Genomic DNA, 23,442 nt, shown 5'->3' with positions numbered 1-23,442 from the left:
AAAGAGAAGAAAAGAGCATTTCTCGTATACAAACGCACGGGGGAAAAAGAAGCAAACATTGTATACAGGGCAAAGTCTGCAGCGGTCAAGACAGCAGTCAGGGAGGCCAAACTTCGAATGGAAGAAACTCTAGCGAAGAACATTAAGAAAGGGGACAAATCCTTCTTCAGGTACATTAGCGACAGGAAAAAGAACACAAACGGGATAGTACGCCTTAGAACGCCAGAAGGGAACTACGTGGAAACAGATTCCGATAAGGCCAAGCTGCTGAATGATTACTTCAGTTCAGTCTTCACCTGCGAGGCACCAGGGCACAGGCCACGGCTGGAAGCAAAGCAAAGCAAAGCATAGAAGACCCATTCCAGAATTTTGAGTTCACACCAGCTGATGTTTACAGAGAACTGTCGAGACTCAAGGTGAACAAAGCCATGGGACCGGACAATTTGCATCCAAGAGTGCTCAGAGAGCTATGCAATTTGCATCCAAGAGTGCTCAGAGAGCTATGCTATGTTCTGGCGAAACCGTTAGCCATGCTCTTCAATCTCTCCCTAAGTACAGGGAGAGTCCCCCTGGACTGGAAAACAGCCAACGTTGTTCCTCTGCACAAAAAAGGTTGCAGAGCAGAGGCTGCGAATTACAGGCCAGTGAGTCTCACATCAATAGTGTGTAAACTCATGGAAACTCTACTTAAAGGCAAATTAGACATGATATTAGATGAGGGAAATCTGAGGGATCCCTGTCAACATGGATTCACTAGGGGCAGGTCATGCCAATCCAATCTCATCAGCTTCTTTGACTGGGTGACAGGAAAACTAGACTCGGGAGAGTCTCTGGACATAGTGTACTTGGATTTCAGTAAAGCTTTCGACAGTGTCCCGCACCGTAGACTATTAAGATGAAATCGATGGGGCTGGGTGAGAAACTAACTGCATGGGTCAATGATTGGCTGAGCGGAAGACTTCAGAGGGTGGTGGTCAACGGCACCCTCTCTGAGACATCGGAGGTGATTAGCGGAGTGCCGCAGGGATCGGTCCTGGGACCACCCTTTTCAACATATTCGGGGGGGACTTGACCCGGGGGCTTCGGGGTAGAGTAGCACTGTTTGACGACGACGCCAAGCTGTGTAACATAGTAAGTGAAAGTAATCTCAAGGATAGTATGACGCAGGATCTGATCACGTTGGAAAACTGGTCCTCGACATGGCAGCTGGGCTTCAACGCTAAGAAGTGTAAGGTCATGCATCTCGGCAGCAGAAATCCATGCAGAACATACACCTTGAAAGGAGAAGCATTAGCTAGGACTTCAGAAGAACGGGACTTGGGAGTAATCATCAGTGCAGACATGAAGGCTGCCAAACAAGTAGAGAAGGCCTCATCCAAGGCAAAGCAAATGATGGGATGTATCAAGAGAAGCTTCGTCAGCCGCAAACCTGAAGTCATAATGCCACTTTACAGAGCCATGGTGAGACCTCATCTGGAATACTGTGTGCAATTCTGGAGGCCACATTACCGTAAAGATGTACTTCGAGCTGAGTCGGTCCAGCGGATGGCCACTAGAATGGTCTTCGGACTCAAGGGCCTCTCATACGAAGAAAGACTGGGCAAATTGCAGCTCTATACTCTAGAGCAGGGGTGTCAAAAGTCCCTCCTCGAGGGCCGCAATCCAGTCGGGTTTTCAGGATTTCCCCAATGAATATGCATGAGATCTATTTGCATGCACTGCTTACATTGTATGCTAATAGATCTTATGCATATTTATTGGGGAAATCCTGAAAACCCAACTGGATTGCGGCCCTCAAGGAGGGACTTTGACACCTCTGCTCTAGAGGAACGCAGGGAAAGGGGTGACATGATTGAGACATTTAAATACGTCACAGGTCGTGTAGAGCTGGAAGACAACATATTCGTTTCCAAGGGACCCTCGGTCACAAGGGGGCACCAGCTTAAACTTAGAGGAGGGAAATTTAGCAGTGACACCAGGAAGTACTTCTTCACAGAAAGGGTGGTGGATCATTGGAACAAACTTCCGGTGCAGGTGATCAAGGCCACCAGCGTGCTCGACTTTAAGAATAAATGGGACATCCACGTGGGATCCCTACGAAGATCGAGCTAAGGAACTAAGTCATATGCACTCAGACTTAATGGGGTGGGTCAGTAGAGTGGGCAGACTTGATGGGCTGTGGCCCTTTTCTGCCGTCATCTTTCTATGTTTCTAATATCCTTGCCAGCAATTTGAACTGCTGAAAGGGCCAACAGATAAGTCTCCATCCAGAGACGTGCCACCACCAGAGCCATTGTGACTCCCTATACCACACCTTTATTGTTGATGTACAGTACACCACAGCTGTGGCAATATCCGACAACATTCTGACCACCCTGCCCTACTTAGTGGCTGAAATTTCATCAAGGCCAGGTATACCATCCGGACCTCCAGACAGTAAGACCCAGGCCATAAAGACCCAGGTAGTGAGCAACCCAACTGAGGTGACTCACATCCTGGTAACCAGCTCCCAATGGAGGATCCAGACGAACACCTTTCAATAGATGTGTCATACTCTCCCACCAGTCCAGACTGAGCCTTGCCTTGGGTGTAAGAGGAAGAGGTTCCTCTGTAGGGGATGCATGTGGACCCTCACTCATAGGACAACCGCCAGGGTTAACGCCATGAAGCTGCAAGTAGTCCCTAATGTTAGGCTTATAAGGCTCACACAAGTGCCGCTTCTGAACCCACTCCTCTAGGAGGAACACACCCCGAAATGTGTTGAACTAGACCCCAAGTACTCGAACACTGTGACTCTTGGGCCAATTCTCAACCCAGCCCAAGGACTCCAGCAGAGAAATTACCTGACCTGTAACTTTCACAGACCCCATTTCTGACTGAATCAGCCAGTCATTCAGGTACAGGTAAGCCTGCACCCCCCTGGCACCTCAGGTGAGCAGCCACCAACACCAATTCCCTTTGAAGTGATGTGTAGCACCATAACCAGGCTGAAAGGCCTGGAACTGAAAATACTGCCCCTGCACATAAACATGCAAATATCTCCTATGACAATCTACAATGGGGCTATATAGGTAGTTCTTCTTGAGGTCTAGGAAGTTAGAAATTCCCCTGACCAAACCAATGCAATGATAGAATGCAAAGTTTACATTAAAAAAATGCTGAACCCTCAGGGAAGTATTCATTCTTGAGGTCCAGAATAGCCCACCTTTTTTTGGAACCTGCCTTTTCCACACTCCACTGGTGGCACAAGCTCTACCGTCCTGAGCAAGCAAAGGTGCTGAAGAGTGAGAGATGTGTCATTCCGTGTGAAGTGGTCTAGGGCAATGTTTCTCAACTTAGCCCTGGAATATTCCCTTCCCAGTCAGGTTTTCAGGATATCCCCAATGAATATGCATAAACTTGATTTGCACGCTACTTCCATTATATGCAAATTTATTTCATGCATATTCATTGTGTATCTCCATTGATCACTTCCCTCTGTCACCTTCCACTTAACCAGTGGAAGGCGACAGAGGGAAGTGATCAATGGATCCATCGTGTCACTTTGGAGTCCATCCCGAGGGCACTCAGTTTATTTATTAGATGTCTGTGTGGAACACTGTCAAAGGCTTTGCTAAAATCTAAATACACCATAAGAACATAAGAATTTGCCTCCACTGGGTCAGACCAGAGGTCCATCCCACCCAGCGGTCTGCTCCCGCGGCGGCCCCTCAGGCCTATCACCTGTGCAGTGGTCCCTGACTATTCCTATAACCTACCTCAACTCCTATCTGTACCCCTCAATCCCTTTATCCTCTAGGAACCTATCCAAACCTTCTTTGAAGCCCTGTAACGTGCTCTGGCTTATCACGGCCTCCGGAAGCGCGTTCCATGTATCCACCACCCTCTGGGTAAAAAAGAACTTCCTAGCGTTTGTTCTAAACCTGCTCCCTTTTAATTTCTCCGAGTGCCCCCTTGTACTTGTGGTTCCCCACAGTGTGAAGAATCTGTCCCTGTCTACCTTTTCTATGCCCTTCAGGATTTTGAAGGTTTCTATCATGTCTCCTTTAAGTCTCCGCTTTTCCAGGGAGAATAGCCCCAGCTTTTTCAACCTGTCCGCATATGAGAAGTTTTCCATACCCTTTATCAGTTTAGTCGCTCTTCTCTGGACACCCTCAAGTACAGCCCTGTCCTTCTTGAGGTATGGCGACCGGTACTGGACACAGTACTCCAGATGCAGGCGCACCATTGCACGATACAGTGGCATGATGACTTCCTTCGTCCTGGCCATGATACCTTTCTTATTGATACCCAACATGTGGTTTGCTTTCCTTGAGGCCGTCATGCATTGTGCAGACGCCTTCAATGTTATGTCTACCATCACCCCCAGGTCTCTTTCAAGGTTACTTACCCCTAGCAGTGATCCCCCCATTTTGTAGCTGAACATCGGGTTCTTTTTCCCTACATGTTACTTGCATTTCTCTACGTTAAAGCTCATTTGTCACTTTTTTGCCCACTCTTCCAGTTTCGTTATGTCCCTTTGCAGGTCCTCGCAGTCTTCCGTGGTTCTAACCCTGCTGCAGATTTTGGTGTCATCCGCAAATTTTATAACCTCACATTTTGTTCCCGCCTCCAGGTCGTTAATAAATATATTGAACAGGAGCGGTCCCAGCACCGACTCCGCTCGTGACCCATAGCCAGTCTGAGTAGTGGCCCTTTACTCCAACCCTCTGTTTCCTGTCTGCCAGCCAGTTTTTGATCCATTGGTGGACATCCCCTTGCACCCCGTGGTTCCACAGCTTCTTAAGCAGCCGTTCATGGGGTACCTTGTCAAAGGCTTTTTGGAAGTCAAGGTAAATGATGTCTATGGATTCCCCTTTATCCATCTGGCTGTTTATTCCCTCAAAGAAGTACAGTAAGTTTGTGAGGCACGACCTTCCCTTGCAGAAGCCGTGCTGGCTCGCCTTCAGCTGTCCATTGTTTTCTATGTGTTCACAGATGCTGTCCTTAACCAGTGCTTCCATCATCTTTCCTGGATCCGAGGTCAAGCTCACCGGCCTGTAGTTTCCCGGGTCACCCCTTGAACCCTTTTTAAAGATGGGCGTGACATTTGCTATTTTCCAGTCCTCCGGTATTTCCCCAGTTTTTAAGGATAGGTTACATATTTGGCGAAGTGGTTCCGCTATTTCGTTCCTTAGCTCTTTGAGTACCCTTGGGTGGATGCCGTCTGGACCCGGTGATTTGTCGCTCTTTAGTCTGTCTATCTGTCGGAGGACATCCTCTTGTCTTACCTCTAGTTGGACCAGCTTTTCATCCTGATCCTCATTTATGATCTTCTCGAGTTCTGGAATATTGGATCTGTCCTCTCTCGTGAAGACTGACGAGAAGAACTTATTTAACCTGTCAGCTATCTCTTTTTCCTCCTTTACCACTCCCTTCTTGTCTCCACCATCCAATGGTCCCACTTCTTCCCTGGCCAGTTGCTTCCCCTTTACGTACCTGAAGAACGATTTGAAGTTTGTTGTTTCCTCCGCCAGTCTCTCCTCATATTCTCTTTTTTGCTTTCCTAACCACTCGGTGACATTCCCTTTGGTGTCTTTTGTGTTCCTTCTGATTGTCCTTTGTTTGGTCCTTTTTCCATTTTCTGAACAATGCTTTCTTGTCACTTATTGCCTTTTTCACTGCATTTGTTATCCACACTGGGTTTTTTTGTTCGATTCTTTTTGCACTCTTTCCTGAACCTGGGGGCGTACAGGTTCTGTGCCACATCTAGCACACACCCTCTATCCAATTCTCTGGTCACCCAGTCAAAGAAATTGATCAGATGTGTCTGACAAGACCTATCTCTAATGAATCCATGTTGTCTCCGGTCCTGCAATCCACAGGATTCCAGAAACTTCACCATCCTCTGTTTTAAAAGCATTTCAATTACAGTCAAACCTCAGTTTACAAATAACACAGTTTGCCAGTGTTTTGCAAGATGAGCAAAACACTCGATCAAACTGTGCCTCTCAGAGAGAGCAAGAGCATGCGCAGATGGTCAAGGCCCAGCCCAGGCAAGAGGCAGGATCTTCACGCCCTGTGTGTTGGTGCTGCGTGCCGGTGCTAGATCGGGGTAAGGGCTTGTTTTTGGGCAGGCGGGGGATGCCAGATCAAGGGGGGGGAGCATGGTGGAAGCGCGCCAGTGGCCTCGGTGATGGGGGGTGAAGTGGAGCACTGCCGGTGGCCTCAGGGGTGGGGGGTGGATTGGAGCAGTGCCGCTGGCCTCGGGGATGGGGATAACAAATCAAGCGAGTTTCCCTTATTTCCTATGGGGAAACTCGCTTTGATATACGAGCACTTTGGTTTACGAGCGTTCTTCTGGAATGAATTATGCTCGTAAACCAAGGTTCCATTGTAATTTGCTTACCACAGAAGTCAGACTTACAGGTCTGTAATTCCTTACTTCCACTTTTGTGGAGAGGGGCCACATCCGCCCTTCTCCAGTCCTCCGGTACCACTCCCGACTCTAAAGACTCATTGAAAAAGTTAGTCAACGGAGCCACCAGAACTTCCCTAAGTTCCTTCAGCACCCTCGGATGTACACCATCTTGCCCCATCGCTTTGTCTACCTTTATTTTAGCTAGCTCCTCACAAATACAACCTTCTGAAAATCGATCAGACCACTTACTTCTCCATCCCTATTCATGTTTATTTTCTATGGTGCAACTCTCGGCACTTCAGTTGTGAACACAGAAACATTTGTTAAGTAATTTGGCCTTTTCTTTATCGCTTCTACATATTTCTCCTCTTCACCTTTGAGTCTCACAATGCCACTTTTGCACTTCTTCCTATCACTAATTTATTTAAAAAAATATCTTGTCTCCCAATTTTACCATTTCAGCTATTTTTGGCTCAGTACAGAATAACTCCACTCCTCCTACATGTGGATAATTGTGAAAAGTCAATACATCTAGCAAACAGGAGTCCTCAGAGCACAAACACTCTTAGGAACATACCAGCAGGTCTTCTCTTATACTGACATAATTCCTGAAGCAAAGTTTTATGAATCATTAACAGTTTATATTTAAATCTCCGTGCAACTGGAAGCAAACCTGGCTAGGCAACTTCATTGACAAAGCCAGGCAGACCTACGGTGCCTTTCGGAAAGAAATCAAGACCACTCTATTCAATAGATTTATTTCCTAGCCAGACAATGCCCCCCCCCTTTTTTCAAAGCTTTACTCTTCATGCTGATATTACGCTTCATCACTAACGGTATTCTGTTCTTCATTTGACTGTTCAGTGTCTTCCTCACCATTTGTATTCTGTAATTCGCTGACCACCCAGCCCCCGATGTAACATGTTAAGATTATACTGTAACCTATTTGTACCCTGTAATCACTGACTACTCAGTGACATCTTACCTATTCTTACCCTGTAATTCGCTGATTGTACAGCTCTCTTCATTGTAAACTGCCTAGAAGTCGCAAGATTATGGCGGTATAGAAAAAATAAAATTATTATTATTATAAGGAGAAATATGAACATTATTTATCCAGTCCATTTAAAAACTGAACAGCTGAATTTTGCAACACCTGCAGAGAATGGACCAGTTTTATCCTACATAGAGCACATAACACAGATGATACTACCCTGCTGGCAGAGTAAGAAGGACCTCAAGAGGCTGATCCTTAAACTGAAAGCGAGAAGATGGGACTTTATCTGAACATCAAGACCACAAAAAATTATAACTGCTGCCAACAAGAAAGTCAATGAAGAAATAGAAGTGGTTGACAGCTTCGTTTTCCTTGGGTTCCTCAATGATCACAGTGCTGGTTGAACAGCAGAGATCAAGCATCGATTAACACTGGGGCATGCAGCCATGGTGAGCATGGACCAAATATGGAAGTGCAAGGATGTCTTTGCCACCATCAAACAAAGACTCATCACCCACTCTGTGTTCCCAATCGCAACATATGGCTGCAAGACATGGACACTCACAAAAGCATATAGAAGAAAAATTCTATGGTGCTGGAGAAGACTTCTACGAAACCCATGGACAGCTAGGATCACCAACAAAGATGTTTTTGATCATATAAACCCAAAGTTGTCCCTAGAATGCAAGATTACTGACCTATTTTGGGCATGTGATGAGAGTGAATTCACTAGAAATGAGGTGCTACTCAGAACAGTCAGTGGTATAAGAAAGCAGGCCCATTGGCTAGATACCATCAAGAATGACAAGGGAATAACATTCAAGCAATTGGAAGAAGCCGTGAAAAACAGGGAAGCATGGTGAGTACTGGCCTACAGAGTATCCAAGGATCAGACTGAATGGATAGTAGTAGTAGAGCACGTTACACTAGTGCAAACCAGACAATATCCAACTTTGTAAAACTTTATAGAAATCTTTCATGGAATCACTGAACACAATTAGCTCAGAACTCTCAACAAACATTTTTTAACACAGAATGTATCTGATTCTGAAATGACAATTCCGTATCCAGCACTACACCAAGGCTGATATCAATGCATTAGACAGTCAAATTTCTGTTGGGAATGAATGAGAAGGCCTAGACAAAATGTACAGTACATCATCCAAGCAGTAATCCCATCAAAAATATTTTGCAATTGATCAAGCACCTCAGGGATCAGTCTTAACATTTTGTATCTTATATATAAGGGATAACAAAAAAAGCTTCAACACTTTACACAAAGATGATAAATAAATATTGAATAAATACCCGATAAGGCCAATCCCTGTGGCACCCCAGTAGCCATTGTGGATAATCGACTTCCATGAACCTTCCTGTCGGCTAGGTTTATAAGTCAGGGGTCTCAAAGTCCCTCCTTAAGGGCCGCAATCTAGTCGGGTTTTCAGGATCTCCCCAATGAATATGTAAGAGATCTATGTGCATGCACTGCTTTCAATGCATATTCATTGGGGAAATCCTGAAAACTCGATTGGATTGCGGCCCTCAAGGAGGGACTTTGAGATCCCTAGTATAAGTGGAACCACTCCATTTGAATACCTGCAATTCCACATTCACTCAAACGGTGCAACAAAATGCAATAATCAAGAGTATCGAAGGCTGGTGATACATTTAAAAACATGTAGCCTGAATATCACAGGATCAAATAATTAGTAGTTAAATCATTTGTTCCGACTTGGTATGAGATTGTTGGAATGCTATGCACTTTCCAACTGACATAATCACCTAAATAAATCAAGATAATACAGGTAAATTAAACTTGCATCCCATTTCTTGAATACCTGAGTGTAGAACGGAATAACCTGTTACATTACAACGCATTAAGGCTTAACAGTACACATAGCTTCTGAATCACAACATACAAAAGCTCATAACATATGAGGCTGATGAAGACTAAAAGAGTCTATTTACTACTATTTTTATAGCACTACCAGACGCATGCAGCATTGTAAATTAAACACACGAGAAGCTCTCTGCTCAAAAGAGCTTACAGTCTAATTATGAACGACACACTGGACAAAAATGGTAAATCAATATATGCTGTTCAAGTGGGGAAATACAAAGGGAGAAGAGGTAGAGAGGGTAAAGGGCTACAAAGGGAATGACAAGTTGGTAGGGTTAACCCTTTCAGGACCATAAGGATTGTAGGCCAATTTTTGTGGTTTTGACGACATTTTTATGGTAAAAAGGGCTTGCAGATGCCAAAAAATTGATTTTTTTTGTGAAATATCATTTTTTTTTTTTTTTAAATCACACTTCTGGCTTATGGACAGTGTGGCAAGTGAATCTTCTCGTCAATCTGGCAACGACGCTAATGAATGAATGTCGGAACCAGTTTGTTTACATAAAGGCAGTATCATATGGAATCCGTACATATCAAATTTAGAACTGTAGACTATCCCAATCAAAATTTATAGGATTTTAAAGTTATGGGACAAATATGTCCCTTGGTCCTGAAAGGGTTAAGACATGCAATTTTGAAAAAGTGAGCCTTTAGCCTGGACTTCAGTACTGCCAGAGATGGAGCCTGTCATACCAAGTCAGGCAGGTTGTTCCAGGCGTACGGTGCTGCAAGGCAGAAGGGATGGAGTCGGGAGTTGGCTGTAGAGGAGAAGGGTACAGACAAGAGAGACTTACCCAATGAACAGAGTTCCCGGGGCAGAATACAGGGAGAGATGAGAGGTGAAATATTGAGGAGTCACAGAGTGAATACACTTGTAGATCAGTAAAACTAAACTAAACCTTAAGTTTATATACCGCATCATCTCCACGGATGTTGTGGAGCTCGGCAGTTTACAAGAACTTAAAATATAGGAAGAGAAGGAAAAAAAAAGGTTTACATGAACTTATATATAGAAGAGTAAAGGGGGATAGAATTACATTTTAGTGAAAAGCCAGGTTTTCAGTTGCTTGCGGAATAATTGGAGGGTGCCCAGGTTCTGCAGCGGGGTAGTAAGGTCGTTCCAAAGACCTGTGATTCTGAAGAGAAGGAATTTTCCCAGTTTGCCTGCAGAGCGAATACCGTGTAGAGAGGGGAAGGATAATTTATACCTTTGGGCAGGTCTGGTAGAGTCAGGACTCGAGGAGTTATAAGATAGTGGGATTAAGGGAGGAAGAATTCCATGAATGATCTTAAAAGCCAGGCAGGAGCATTTGAAATGGATTCTGGAAATCACTGGGAGCCAGTGAAGTTTGGCTAGGAGTGGGGAGACATGGTCAGACTTGCATTTTGCAAAGATCAACTTGGCTGCAGTCTTCTGGATTAGCTGGAGTCTTTGAAGACTTTTTTTGATAGGCTTAAGTAGATGGCATTGCAATAGTCTAATTTGGAGAGGATGATGGATTGGACAAGGACGGCGAAATGTTGTTGGCGAAAATAGGATCTTACTTTCCTCAGCATGTGGAGGCTGAAAAAGCATGATTTAGCCAAGGAGTTGAGGTGGTCATTGAGGGAGAGAGAAGAATCGATAATGATGCCAAGGACCTTGCTTGAGAACTCAAGCTGCAGTGTAGCGCCAGAGGGTAGTGCGAAGAGGGTGGGCAGGTGTTCTAATTTTGGGCCGAACCAAAGTAATTTTGTTTTTGATTCATTCAATTTCATCTGTACCGAGAAGGACCAGGAATGGAGTCTCATTATGCAAGCTGTAATGTTCTCGTGGAGGTTGGTGAGGTTCTGGTCTGTCTCAAGGAGGACAAGGATGTCATCAGCGTATGTGTAGATTGTTTCAAGGGGGGATAATTGGAGGAGTTTCAGGAAGAACTTATAGATGTTAAAGAGAATAGGGGATAGGGGTGATCCCTGAGGGACACTGCAAGATGGTGTCCAAAGAACGGACATGGTGCCATTTGTGTTGACAGTGTAGGAGCGAGAGCGTAGGAAGTTTGAGAACCACTTTAGGACGGTGGATTCAATTCCTATCTCGGAATTAGTATGTATGTCGTGGTGGACAACATCGAAAGCTGCAGAGAGATTGAATTGTAATAGGACAGCGAATTTGTTACGAGAATGTAGTTGTTACACCTTAGAGATTAAGGAAACCAGGAGGGATTCGGTGCTGAAGCTGGGTCTGAAGCCATATTGGTAGGGATGGAGGATGGAGAATCTCTCTAGGTGCCGGAGATGGCGCGGTATACAAACCTAAGGTTTAGTTTAGTTTAGGTAAGAAGAGAGCTGGGTGGCGACTATGGCCTATAGCAGTTTAGTTAGGAGAGGGATATTTGCTATGGGGCGGTAGTTAGATGGTAAGGAAGGGTCGAGATCGGCTTTTTTCAGAAGAGGGGACAAGGCAATGTGTCCCATTTCTGTGGAGAACAGGCCCGATAGTAAAGCAGAATTTATAAGCCTGGTAAGGGAGGAGATGGCCTGCGCAGGAATGTTTTCGTAAAGGTAGGAAGGGAAAGGATCCAGGATGCAATTGCAGGATTTCAGTTTGAGACAGAGTTTAGAGATCTGGGATTCGGATACAAGTTCAAAGGCAGTCCAGGATCTATCAGCACGGATAGGGTGGGAGTCGTTGGGAGGCAGAGAATTGTAAGAGACTGCTGGGGGGAAAGAACTCCGTAAGGTAGTAATCTTTTCATTGAAAAATTTAACTAGGTCGTTTGCGGATGGGGGGGAAAGGGGAAAGTTGGAGTCGTTTTTTGAGGTTAGGTTGCACCAGATGTTGAACAGTGTACTATTTTGGTTTTTTGATCTGGTGATTTTATCTCCATAGAAATTCTTCCTTGCTTTTTTTAATCTATATATATATATATATATATATATATAAAATCGGAGTGTGTGTATGTGCCGCGATCACGCAAAAACGGCTTGACCGATTTGAACGAAACTTGGTATGCAGATCCCTCACTACCTGGGATGATATGTTCTGGGGGTCTCGCGGCCCACCTGCACACGTGGGCGGAGCTACAAACAGAAAATCAGATTTCACCCATTCATGTCAATGGAAAAAATGTAAAAAGCTGCTATTCTCACAGTAATTCACAAACGGCTTGACCGATGTGAACGAACCTTGGTATGCAGATCCCTCACTACCTGGGGTGATATGTTCTGGGGGTCTCGCAGCCCACCTGCACACATGGGCGGAGCTACAAACAGGAAATCAGATTTCACCCATTCATGTCAATGGAAAAAATGTAAAAAGCTGCCATTCTCACTGTAATTCAAAAACGGCTTGACCGATTTTAACGAAACTTGGTATGCAGATCCCTCACTACCTGGGGTGATATGTTCTGGGGGTCTCGCGGCCCACCTGCACACGTGGGCGGCGCTACAAACAGAAAATCTTATTTCACCCATTCATGTCAATGGAAAGGATGTAAAAAGCTGCCATTCTCACAGTAATTCCAACTATAAAACACTTTATATGACACTATAACCACTAGGGACATCTTTTCTATTCTACCACGGACACCATACATATAGAGTTTGTATGTTCTAACTGTGTTTGTAACTGTTTCCTTCATGCACCCCAGTTCATAATGTTATTACATTACATGAGTACTCACATATGCTGAACTAGGCACACAGGTTCCATTCTGAACCGGGAAAAAACTGCATGGAGTTTCTTTTCAACCTGAGTTTCCACATATTGAGTTGTTTAAATCAATACTGAAACTTTTGGATGCCACTTATTCCAACAGATCTTCCTTTTCAGTTTAAGAGATTGCTAATTCCAGTGAGACTTGCATTCATTCACCACTATAAAGTATCTTTATTTGAATCCATTTACAGTGTTATTGCTATAATTAAATACCCGTGCAACGCCAGGGCATCAGCTAGTACTGTGTTAAAGAACTTGATGTTGTCTCTCCAGGATTGTCTGTCTGAAGGGGATTTCGATTTTTTTCATTTACGTTCCAGGGCTCGACATTTCTGCTTTAATTCCCTGTGGTATGGAAGATACCAGGGAGCCTTGCGGGAGTGGGAGATAGGTTTAGTAGACAAAGGGGCAAGAGTACGGTAGGTAGTCCCAGAAAGGGTTACCCAATTATTCCAGTTGGAATCTGGGTCGGCATGTTTAGGAAAAGGCGGGAGTTGGTTGAGAAATTGGTCCAGAACAGTTCACTCGCGATTTTTTTGCGATAGGTGATAGAGTTTGTGAGTCGGGGTGGACTGTCAAGATGAGACATGAAAATGGGAAGGCAGAAAGAGCCTAGAAGGTGATCAGACCAGGGGACATGTTCCCAACGGGCCTCTTCGGCAGAAGTTTTGTGCTTGGTCAGGTCAAGGAAGCTGATGATGTCTAGTGTATGCCCCTTATCGTGGGCGAAGGAGCGGTGAAGCCTAGGGAGGTGAGGAAGTCTTTGAATTCGGTTGCATCCTTGCTGGTGTTATCATCTAGATGGAGATTAATATCTCCAATGATCAGTAGTCTCTGGAATTTTAGGAAGGCCCTTGTTATGGTCTCGAGAACGAGTTCAGAGGATTTGTTCCAGGGGGTTGGTGGGCGGTAAATATCTAATGGGATACCTAATGGGTAGGGATGAAGTTCATCGTTGACTGAAGCTAACATGAATTCTAAAGAGGTATGGCTGCCCTTTTCAAAGAGCTGGACATCGAAGAATGATTTGTAAAGCAGAGCCAGGCCTCCTCCTTTCCGGTTGATTTTAGGTGAGAAGAGGCCATAGTAGCCAGGGGGACAGAGTTCGTTTTGTGTGAATAAATCATCTTTTTCGATCCATGATTCTGTGATGCACAAGAAACCTGGATCGAAGTCTCCGAGTAGGTCTTTTAGTATTTGGATCTTATTGCGGACTGATCTGGCATTACAGTAGAGTGTTGGGACTGGGGTGAGAGAGTCGGAGGTATGATTGGGTAGGTTGGCTGGAGGAACAGACTTTAAAGAGGTGTGATTGACTCCTCTGTGTTTTTTGAAAGGGTGGGTTCTAGTGGGTACTAGTGCGGGGATTCTGAGACCAGGGCAGACGTTGTTGGAGTTTGTGGACTCGAGAAGGTTGGGGGGGGGAGGTTTTTGGCAGTGGGAAGTGTTGGTGAAAGAGCAGAGAAGAAGGAGGAGGAGCCAGGAAGGTGGCTTCATTGTGGGATCAAGGAGAACTAATGAGAGGGGTTGGGGCAGAGCTTGCCAGGCAGTAGGGAGAATTGAGTATAGGTAAGGACTGAGTGAAACGGGAGGACTAAGAACTGAAGGAGAATACGCACCTAGTTGTTTCTAGTGAGATACAAACGGGGGTGAAACTTAACAATTGCTAATAGTGAGATACAGACTGAGGTGGAGCTTAGCAATTGTTAATTAGTAAGATAGGAACAGAGGTGGTGCTTAGCTGGGGAAAGATGGTAACTAGTGTGTATATGTGGTAGCTAGTCTGTATATGCGGTAGCAGGCTATACAAGCGGTAAACAGTGATGGGCAGTACAGGCTATGCATGTGGTGACTTGGCACTAGAGGACAGCGTTAGAGTGGCCCCTCTTTGCTGCTGTGTTGAAACCAGCTGATAGAATCCTCAGGAAGAGCAGAAGTTAGGAGAAAGAAAAGAAAACACAGTTCCCTCAGAGCCTGGTGTGCTTTTTCTCAAGTGACTTGGCACTAGAGCACTGTTCTTCAACCGCCGGTCTGTGGACCGGTGCCGATCCGCAGGAAATTTCTGCCAGTCTGCGCAGGGCCGGCGAGATTGATGAAGTTCAATTTCCTGCCGGTCCGCACAGGGCTGGCAAGATCGACGAGATATTTTTAGCTTGTCCGCTAGGCAAGAGAGATCATGGGGAGCCTCCGACAGTGGCTTTCTCCCCTCTGCAGCCTCGGGGCTTTTGCTGAGTCGCGGCTGCCTCTGATGATGCAACTTCCTCTTTCCTCAGAGGCAGCGCGACCCAACAAAGGACCCGAGGCTGCCTTCCTGAATCGCTGCGCTAGGAAGTAAGAAAAGCTGCTGGGAGGGGAGAAAGCCACTATCAGAGTCTGGGAAGCTGCTGGGCAAGGGGAAAAAAAGGGACAGCTGCTACTGGAGAGGGAGAAGGAGAGATGCTGCTGGGAGGGGAGGAGGAAAAGGAATCTGGGAAGCTGCTGGGCAAGGAAAAAAAAAAGGACAGCTGCTACTGGAGAGGGAGCAGGAGAGATGCTGCTGGGAGGGGAGGAAGGGAAGAGTTACTGCTGGACAGGAGGAGGAGGGAAGGGAGAAGGGAAAAAGGAAGGAAACAGTTGGCAGGGAGATTAGAGTAGGGGAAGGGGAGAGACAGGCATGAGAAAGTAGAGAGATTGATGATGGGAAAGGGTCAGCAGAGAAATAAGCAGAGAGGGACAACGATGATAGATCTGGTGTAGGAGAGATAAAAATGAAGAGAGCAAGTGAATCGGAGAACCGATTTGAATAGCGAATTGGGCAGCACTAGCTGAGACTCTGGATTCCTGTAGAAATATCAGGCATAGAAAGGAAGATTTACAGGTCATCAGCACAGAGATGGTACTGGAAGCCATGGGAGGAGATTAGAACTCTGAGGAAGTGTAAATGGAGAAAAGAAGAGGTCCTAGGGCCGAGTCTGAGGTACGACCGGTGATGGGATGGCAGTGGAGGATGGTTCTCCAGAGCAAACACTAAAGTATATACAACAAATCCTATTTGCATTCTATACAGCCCAATTCAGTGAAATCTAAGCATAGCCCTGAGCAAGGAACAAAGGTAAACTGCTTTCCCTACTCAAGGACAATCAAGAGCTACTCCACGCTTGGAGAGGGAGGGACGGAGGGGGTCAGAGACCTCTTTCTTTGGCAAGGAGGTGGCCTCCCGCAATCCCAAACCCTCGGCGTTTTCGTTGTTACGCCCAACCCCCAGGGATCGATAAACCCTCAAGGGCGCTCAAGGAAACCTCCCAGAGGAAGAGGTTAACTCAAGCAGCAACCAAGACGGAAAAGGCTTTACAAGAGCTGAAGAGCGAACCCGGAGTCGGTACGGCGAGGGGGGGGGGGAGGAGAGCCGCGCCACGATTCCACCCGAAAGTGACAGTTACTTTCCTTTTCCTCCCCGATCTGGAGTCCGCGCGCGTGCATACACACGTGCCTCGTCAAGGCGACCCAGCTCTAAGGAATGCACACACATCACTCCCAATCTCCTACATCGCTACCGCCGTCGTTAGTTCTCACCAGCACAGAGCGCAGCATCTTGAGTCCACTCTGCCAGGCTTCTTCTACCTTTTGAGCACGAAGCAAGGACAACTGCAAACCGGAAGCGGAACTGCCCGGCTCCTCCGACACTGCCGTCACGCCACACCCACGTGACTTAGAGGAAGCACCCGACCCGGGAGCCATCTTTTGATTGGCTGAAAGCTGCCGAGCTCGCCGTTCGAGTCAATAAACGAAAGACCATAGCCGTTTCGCATACACAGAGACAGACTGACAAGTCTGTTTCCGAGAGTGGCCCAGTCAGGGCTCAAGAGCCGAAAGGAGTAAAACAGATTGTATGCTGTTTATCCTGGAAACCAGCTTTGTGTTTTCCCAAGTCCATCTTAATAATGGCTTATGGACTTTTCTTTTAGGAAGGTAGCCAAACCTTTTTCAAACCCTGCTAATCTAACGACTTCTCACCACATTCTCTGGCGGCGAATGTCATTGTTTTAATTACAGGCTGATGCCTGCTTAGTTGCAACTCACACAAGCTCCTAGGCAATTGGCCGCCCTCGATCATTAGTAGTTCCTTATCAATATCTTTCCTTAGTCCCGTTTTATGCTGGAGTTTTCCCTTACTAGCTTTTGTACAGTAGTTGTTACCTAAAGGACGGACTGACACATACATGTACGTGAGGTTTATTCCTGTGGTTTGTTCTTGTTCTATTATGTGCAACAAGCAAAAAACAAAAAGGAATTAACCCCAAAATATCCACAAAGAAGAACATCCAAAGAAAACCAAAAAAACTCTGTGGAGTGACCATATTCCTAAATAGACTTTATTTGAAAGTGTCAAAATTCCGAAGGTACCCTCACATCATCCACATAAAAGCTTTAAAGGACCTAGTCCACTAGGGATACATGACCCAACACGGTCCGCGTTTCGATAAAAAGTCTTCTTCAGAGGTCCCTGGGGGGTCCTATAAAGGTGAAAACATGGGAAACAATTGTGTGGTGAGCCAAAAGTGAGACACTGCTTGCATTTGCAATAGAGAATAGGGTTACATGAGCATTTTTCTCAATAGTGAAGGGTAAATGGTGGTGTGCCACAGGGATCTCTACTGGGACTGGTGTTATTTAACTTATTTATAAATGATCTGGAAATTGGAATGACGAGTGAAGTGATTAAATTTGCAGATGACACTAAACTATTCAAAGTTGTTAAAACACAGGTGGACTGTGAAAAACTGCAGGAAGATCTTAGAAAATTGGAAGGCTGGGTGTCCAAATGGCAGACAAAATTTAATGTGTACAAATACAAAGTGATGCACAATGGGAAGAATAATCCAAATCATAGTTACCAGATGCTAGGGTCCACCTTGGGGGGTCAGTGTGCAAGAAAAGCTCTGAGTGTCATCATAGACAATATGATGAAACCTTCCGCCCAATGTGCGGTGGCAGCCAAAAAAGCAAACAACATGCTAGGAACTATAAAAAAAGGGATGGTAAACTAAGAATGTTATAATGCCACTGTATTGCTCAATGGTGCAAACTCACCTTGAGTATTGTGCAGTTCTGGACTACTTATCTCAAAAAAGATATAGCGGCACTAGAAAAGGTTCAAAGGGCAACCAAGATGATAAAGGGGATGGAACTCCTCTCGTAAAGAGGTTAGGGCTCTTCAGCTTGGAAAAGAGATGGCTGGAGGGAGATTGAAATCTACAAAATCCTGAGATGTGTAAAATGGGTACCACCCTCCCCCATCCCCAAGTCTGTTGTATTATATTCCAAATTATTTATTTATGTTCCATGTGAATTTTAAAGCTCCATAAAGTCTTCATCTTACTTTCCTTGTCATCTGGCCACTGAAGAAGTGGGTTTATCTTATCCATTGATTTGCTGGTGCTTAGTAGAAAACTCCTGTATTTTCTTTATGCCTAGTAACTGAAAGCCACACTTTAAACCACAAGGCTCCTCTAAGGAGCTCTATGATGTTCAAACAGCTTCTATTTCAATTATGTAATAAAAACATGTTTGAACTATGGGGCCCTATAAGGTTCAAAGTGCAGCTTTCAAAGTGTGCATACCTGTTGGTATAGCACAGGAACTGCTAGCACTATGAATGTAGACTCACACAACCAGCTTGGAGATACTGGTCGGACAGGCGGCTAGACTCGAAAAGCCTGCGCACTGCCTGGTCATCACCCAGGTTCCGGAACTCACTGTTCTGAGTATTCCCAAGCTCCGCTAAGTTCGATATGTCTGCGAAGTCTGCCAAGGAAACCTGCAACAGCAAAGACACAGAAACAGAAGCAATGGCAAGCACCAGCCACTAGCTTTCTGGTGCCCCAGCAAAAGAACAAATAGATATGTTGGACTCCAAAGGCGGAGCAGACTGCTGCACAGGAATCTGAGGGGGGAGAAACCGGCATAGCCTTTTTTTCTCATAAAAGCCTGATACATCAGATCCACAAATTCTGGCAGAAAAAAAAAATCACCGGCGGCAAGAGCCGCTCTGCAGGACTCAGACTTGGAATGCTTAGATTTATGAGACTTTTCCCCAGAACTGTGCTTGCGTTTCACAGAAGCACTCTGTGCCCAAATCAATGGCAGCCAGCAATACACAGTGCAAGGGAGATCAGTACCTCATGAGCTGATAAAACTGGATTTTCATGTCTTCTGACCGCCTCACCTTCCCTGCAACCTCAGATCACGACCACCAGGGCCCCTCAGGGGATTTAGGGAAGATACGCGGTCCAGTTCCAATCCCGGCAAACCTCCACGGAACTGCAGCAGCCTGTACTCTACCCCTTAGTGGACGAACCCAGGGCGAGATGGCTCCCGATCTGGAGACCCGATCTGATTTGTAAGCTGTCTGGAGGGCTTACTGCAGATTCTGCTAATAGGGCACCCCCAGAAGCAGACAATCTTTAAGGAAAACTCTGATTTCCCGCTGAAGAATCACTCCCCCAGAGTGAATCCGGAGCACTAGGGCAAAACCCGCAGCACAGAACAAAATAAAAGAATAGGAATTGAGAAATAAAATCATGAGCAAAAGAAACTAGAAGTTTGCAGCAAGGCTGCAGAAATAAACTGAGCTTAAAGGGGAGTGTCCAGAGAGATGACATAGCAGAGGGAGATGGATTTATTTGTTAGTTCTGCAGCCAAGGCTAGAAAAGATGCAGAACCCTCAGGTGAAGCTTCCAGAGGTTATTGTACAAGAATGAGTGACATGATAGGAGCAAATAATAGTCTATTATCTTACACAAGCTTGCTCAAAAAGTACAAAGTAGTTTTTAAGCTGAAAAGGGAAAATAGTAAAAGAGACTAAGAATACCCCAAGTCACCCCAAGGAGTTCAACTTACTCTTTGAAAGTACTCCATGTGCGCCCACAACATTGATACCACAGAGTAAGTGACTTTATGGCACTGGTTACCTATGTTGCCTTGCAACAAATCACGTGATCAGCAAAAGATGCATGCCCATCAGGTAAAAGTATCAGTGGTATCTGGGCGCTGTACCTTGCAGTGAATCATATATCCTATGCACCACTATCTACTGGATTTTTCAGTCACACAATTAAACAATTCCTCAACACTTTTAAATATATCTGCCCCTTTCTTCTCAGTTACTCTCAAGATTCTGGCATTGCACTTTGTCAATTTTCCATATCATCCTGCTTTGATTGGTTTTCCTTGCATAAGAGTACCAGTTTATATACTTTTTGATTGTAACAACATGGTTGTATCAATTTGCTGGCCCAGTATTCATTTTGTTATGTGTGATTTGGTCGTCCACTATCTTCATTTGTTTTCAATTCTGTAACTGCTTTGGAAATGTCTGAATGCACCAGTTTAGTTTTATCTGGTTCAATAATTCTGAGTGTTCCATTTAGTTATTGGAGTATCCAAAACCTGGGAACTGAGATGAGCATCTTTCAAGCAGGATGAATTAGACATATTCCCTTCTAATTCTCTTGAAGCATGCAAAGGTCTAAGAAATTTTGCCAAAGCTTCAGAAAATCTCAATTTTATCTTGATAGAGTTGCTCCCATTCAGAGCTTTCTATTTGTTCTCCAGTTCAGAGAAAATGGTCTTCACATTTAATAAAATTTTGATTTAATCGCCTATCTTAAGTTTTAGGCGATATACAAATTTAAAATACAAAACAAATAACAAAGACGAACAAACAAGGAAATGAGGGAGAGGGCTGAACTACAAGAAAATCAAGAAAAGAGAACAGAAAAGGGGAAGAACATGAGGGAGGGGAAGGGGGTTCTTCGAAGCTGCCTTTTACAAATTTGAGGATGGTGGACTAGCATCAATGCTCAAAGGCATCTTTATATAGGAAACATGTCAAAGCTCCTTTAAATGTATCTAAGTTTATTTCCTACTTCTCCACCAAAGAATCCACTCTGGGCTTACCCAAAAGCTGCTGACACTTCTGTGCAAGAAAAGATAAGCTTGACATAGCTTTAGCAATTTTCAGAGCACCCTCTGGAGAGTAAAACTGCTCTGAGACCAGAATGCTTACAACAGGGTGCCAGGGAAAGGTAACAGACTACGAGCCCACACCACAAAAGGAGGAAGAAGTGGATGGAGCTGGCTGAGTGAGAATCATCTCCAGGATTCAAGATCCCAGAGGCATCTGCAGATCCAGAACACCGTCCTCCTCCCCCTTTAAAAAAAAAAAATTCCCCACTCTGGGAAGCACTGAATCTGCAAACAAGGATCATTGAACATCTGCATCAGGGTTCCCTAGATCAGGGCCGGCAGCACGAAAACAGCAGCAGGCTGAGGCGAGAATATGCCCAAAGGCAATCCCTAAGAGACACCATGGAGGCGGCTTGGGACTGTTCGGGACTGTTCAGGGGGAGACACATTCTGAAATTCAGACCCCCAAAAGTTCCATAAATGCAGAAAAAGGGTCCAGCTCCAAGGTCACAGAGTCACCCTTTAGATGGCTGAGACTTGTGTTTCTGTGGCTGTGGAGGGTCCGCAGCGTGGCTAACCGAAGTATCAGCTATGCCGAGTCCTGAAAGCAACGAAGGCTGCACCGCCAAGCTAGCAGAGCATTTGGCCACCTGCTTCAGCAAGGGAGAAGCTAAGCAGGATGCTGCTGCCCGCAAACCCGCCCCCCCCCCCCCCCACACACACACAAAGACGCTCTAAAAACACTAAATTTGTGCAATCCTGGTAAGAATCCAAGTGAGGAGAGCCCAAGGATTCCATCCCAGCAGGTTTATAGGCAAAATTTGCAGTTTTGAAGACGCAGGGAGATTTAGAAAAAAAAGATCGCTAAAAATCCAAGATGGCCACTGTCAAGAAATTTGTGCCAAAATCATGATATTTTTCACACTTTCCAAACTCTAAAAACAGCGATTTTAGGATTCTTCAGGAGGGGGAACACAGTGAAACATCAACACTGAAAACCCCACTTTTTCAGGCTGCAGCCTGTGTACTCACTGTGACCAGAAAGGATCTGTCTGTGCTTCAGCCTGCTTTCAGCTCTCTCATAGTAGCTGGATGAGAAAATTCACTACCACAATGCTGGAATGCTTCTGCAATGCTGATTCCAGCTGCCAGTCAGACTCCAATGCTTAACCACACCTCCACCCCTGCGGACCATTAGATGTGCACTGAACAGTCAGAGGCATGAAGACACAGCCGGTAGGTACACTGCAAGACACTGCCGAGCCTCCTAAGGTCACCTAACAGCCTGCGCTCGACCCCTACTTAACAGTAGGTGAGACCATATCAGGGACGGCCCTGATCTTCAGAGAATACTATGCAGGCTGGCTGAAGGTACCCAGTGGGATAGAAACATAGAAAGATGACGGCAGAAAAGGGCTATAGCCCATCAAGTCTGCCCACTCTACTGTCCCACCCCATTAAGTCAGAGTGCTGCTCGACCCACGTAGAGATCCCACGTGGATGTCCCATTTATTCTTAAAGTCGAGCACGCTAGTGGCCTTGATCACCTGCACCGGTAGTTTGTTCCAGTGATCCACCACCCTTTCTGTAAAGAAATACTTCCTGGTGTCACCACCAAATCTCCCTCCTCTGAGTTTGAGCGGGTGCCTTCTTGTGACTGAAGGTCCCTTAGGAAAGAATATGTCATTTTCCACCTCGACACGACCTGTGACGTACTTAAATGTCTCAATCATGTCATCCCTCTCCCTGCGCTCCTCTAGAGAGTAGAGCTGCAACTTGCCCAGTCTTTCCTCGTATGAGAGACCCTTGAGTCCGGAGACCATCCTAGTGGCCATTCGCTGGACTGACTCAGCTCGAAGTACATCTTTACGGTAATGTGGCCTCCAGAATTGCACACAGTACTCCAGATGAGGTCTCACCATGGTTCTATACAGTGGCATTATGACTTCAGTAACAGATCGAAGTCTGTGAATTCTCAAAAAGGCAGGGCTTCATTTTGCCTTTTGAAATTACATTTAACATTAAATATTTTAACTATTAAATTTTTTGTTATATCAATGTGAACTCTCATATTAAATAATGAACAAGTGAAGAAGTTAATATTCTACTCGAATTTCAACCTTGTAAATCAATAATAAATTAATCATTGACATATCAATTAACAAACTTCTAAAACTATATATGTTCCAAAATTGACCAGTAAAACCATACTTTGTATAATGCTATGCCAACATGTATTATAACAACAACTCAGCATGAAATGTTATTAATATGAAACAGAACATAGGTGAATGTGGAAACAGATAGAATAGACAATATCATTCAGATATGATATAAACAGGCCTATCATCATAAAGAAAATTTTAATGTTGAATATGATAGAGATTCAAGTGTTGTATTTAATTCAATTTAACTGTTGTAGCAATGTTACTTACCGTAACAGTTGTTATCCAGGGACAGCAGGCAGCTATTCTCACTAGTGGGTGATGTCATCCGAC

General features: G+C 45.0%; 1 protein-coding gene across 2 annotated transcripts in view; it reads right to left on the bottom strand.

The window, feature by feature from the left end:
- LOC117356302 (cytochrome c oxidase subunit 7A2, mitochondrial) overlaps window positions 1–16,675 on the bottom strand; it is a 56,698-nt gene extending 40,023 nt beyond the window's left edge. The window contains exon 1 of one of the 2 annotated variants that reach the window (XM_033935357.1): window positions 16,550–16,675. In XM_033935357.1, the coding sequence (XP_033791248.1) occupies window positions 16,550–16,567 (18 nt within the window). In that variant the 5' untranslated portion in view covers window positions 16,568–16,675. Of the gene's footprint in view, window positions 1–16,466 lie in introns of both variants that reach the window. The other variant, XM_033935356.1, reaches the window with a different exon arrangement.
- Window positions 16,676–23,442: the final 6,767 nt, after the last annotated feature.

The sequence above is a fragment of the Geotrypetes seraphini genome, chromosome 3 (assembly GCF_902459505.1).
Source record: "Geotrypetes seraphini chromosome 3, aGeoSer1.1, whole genome shotgun sequence".
NCBI classification, from domain to species: Eukaryota; Metazoa; Chordata; class Amphibia; order Gymnophiona; family Dermophiidae; genus Geotrypetes; species Geotrypetes seraphini.
Note: the sequence above shows the minus strand (reverse complement) of the source record. Positions and strands in the feature narration are given on the sequence as shown.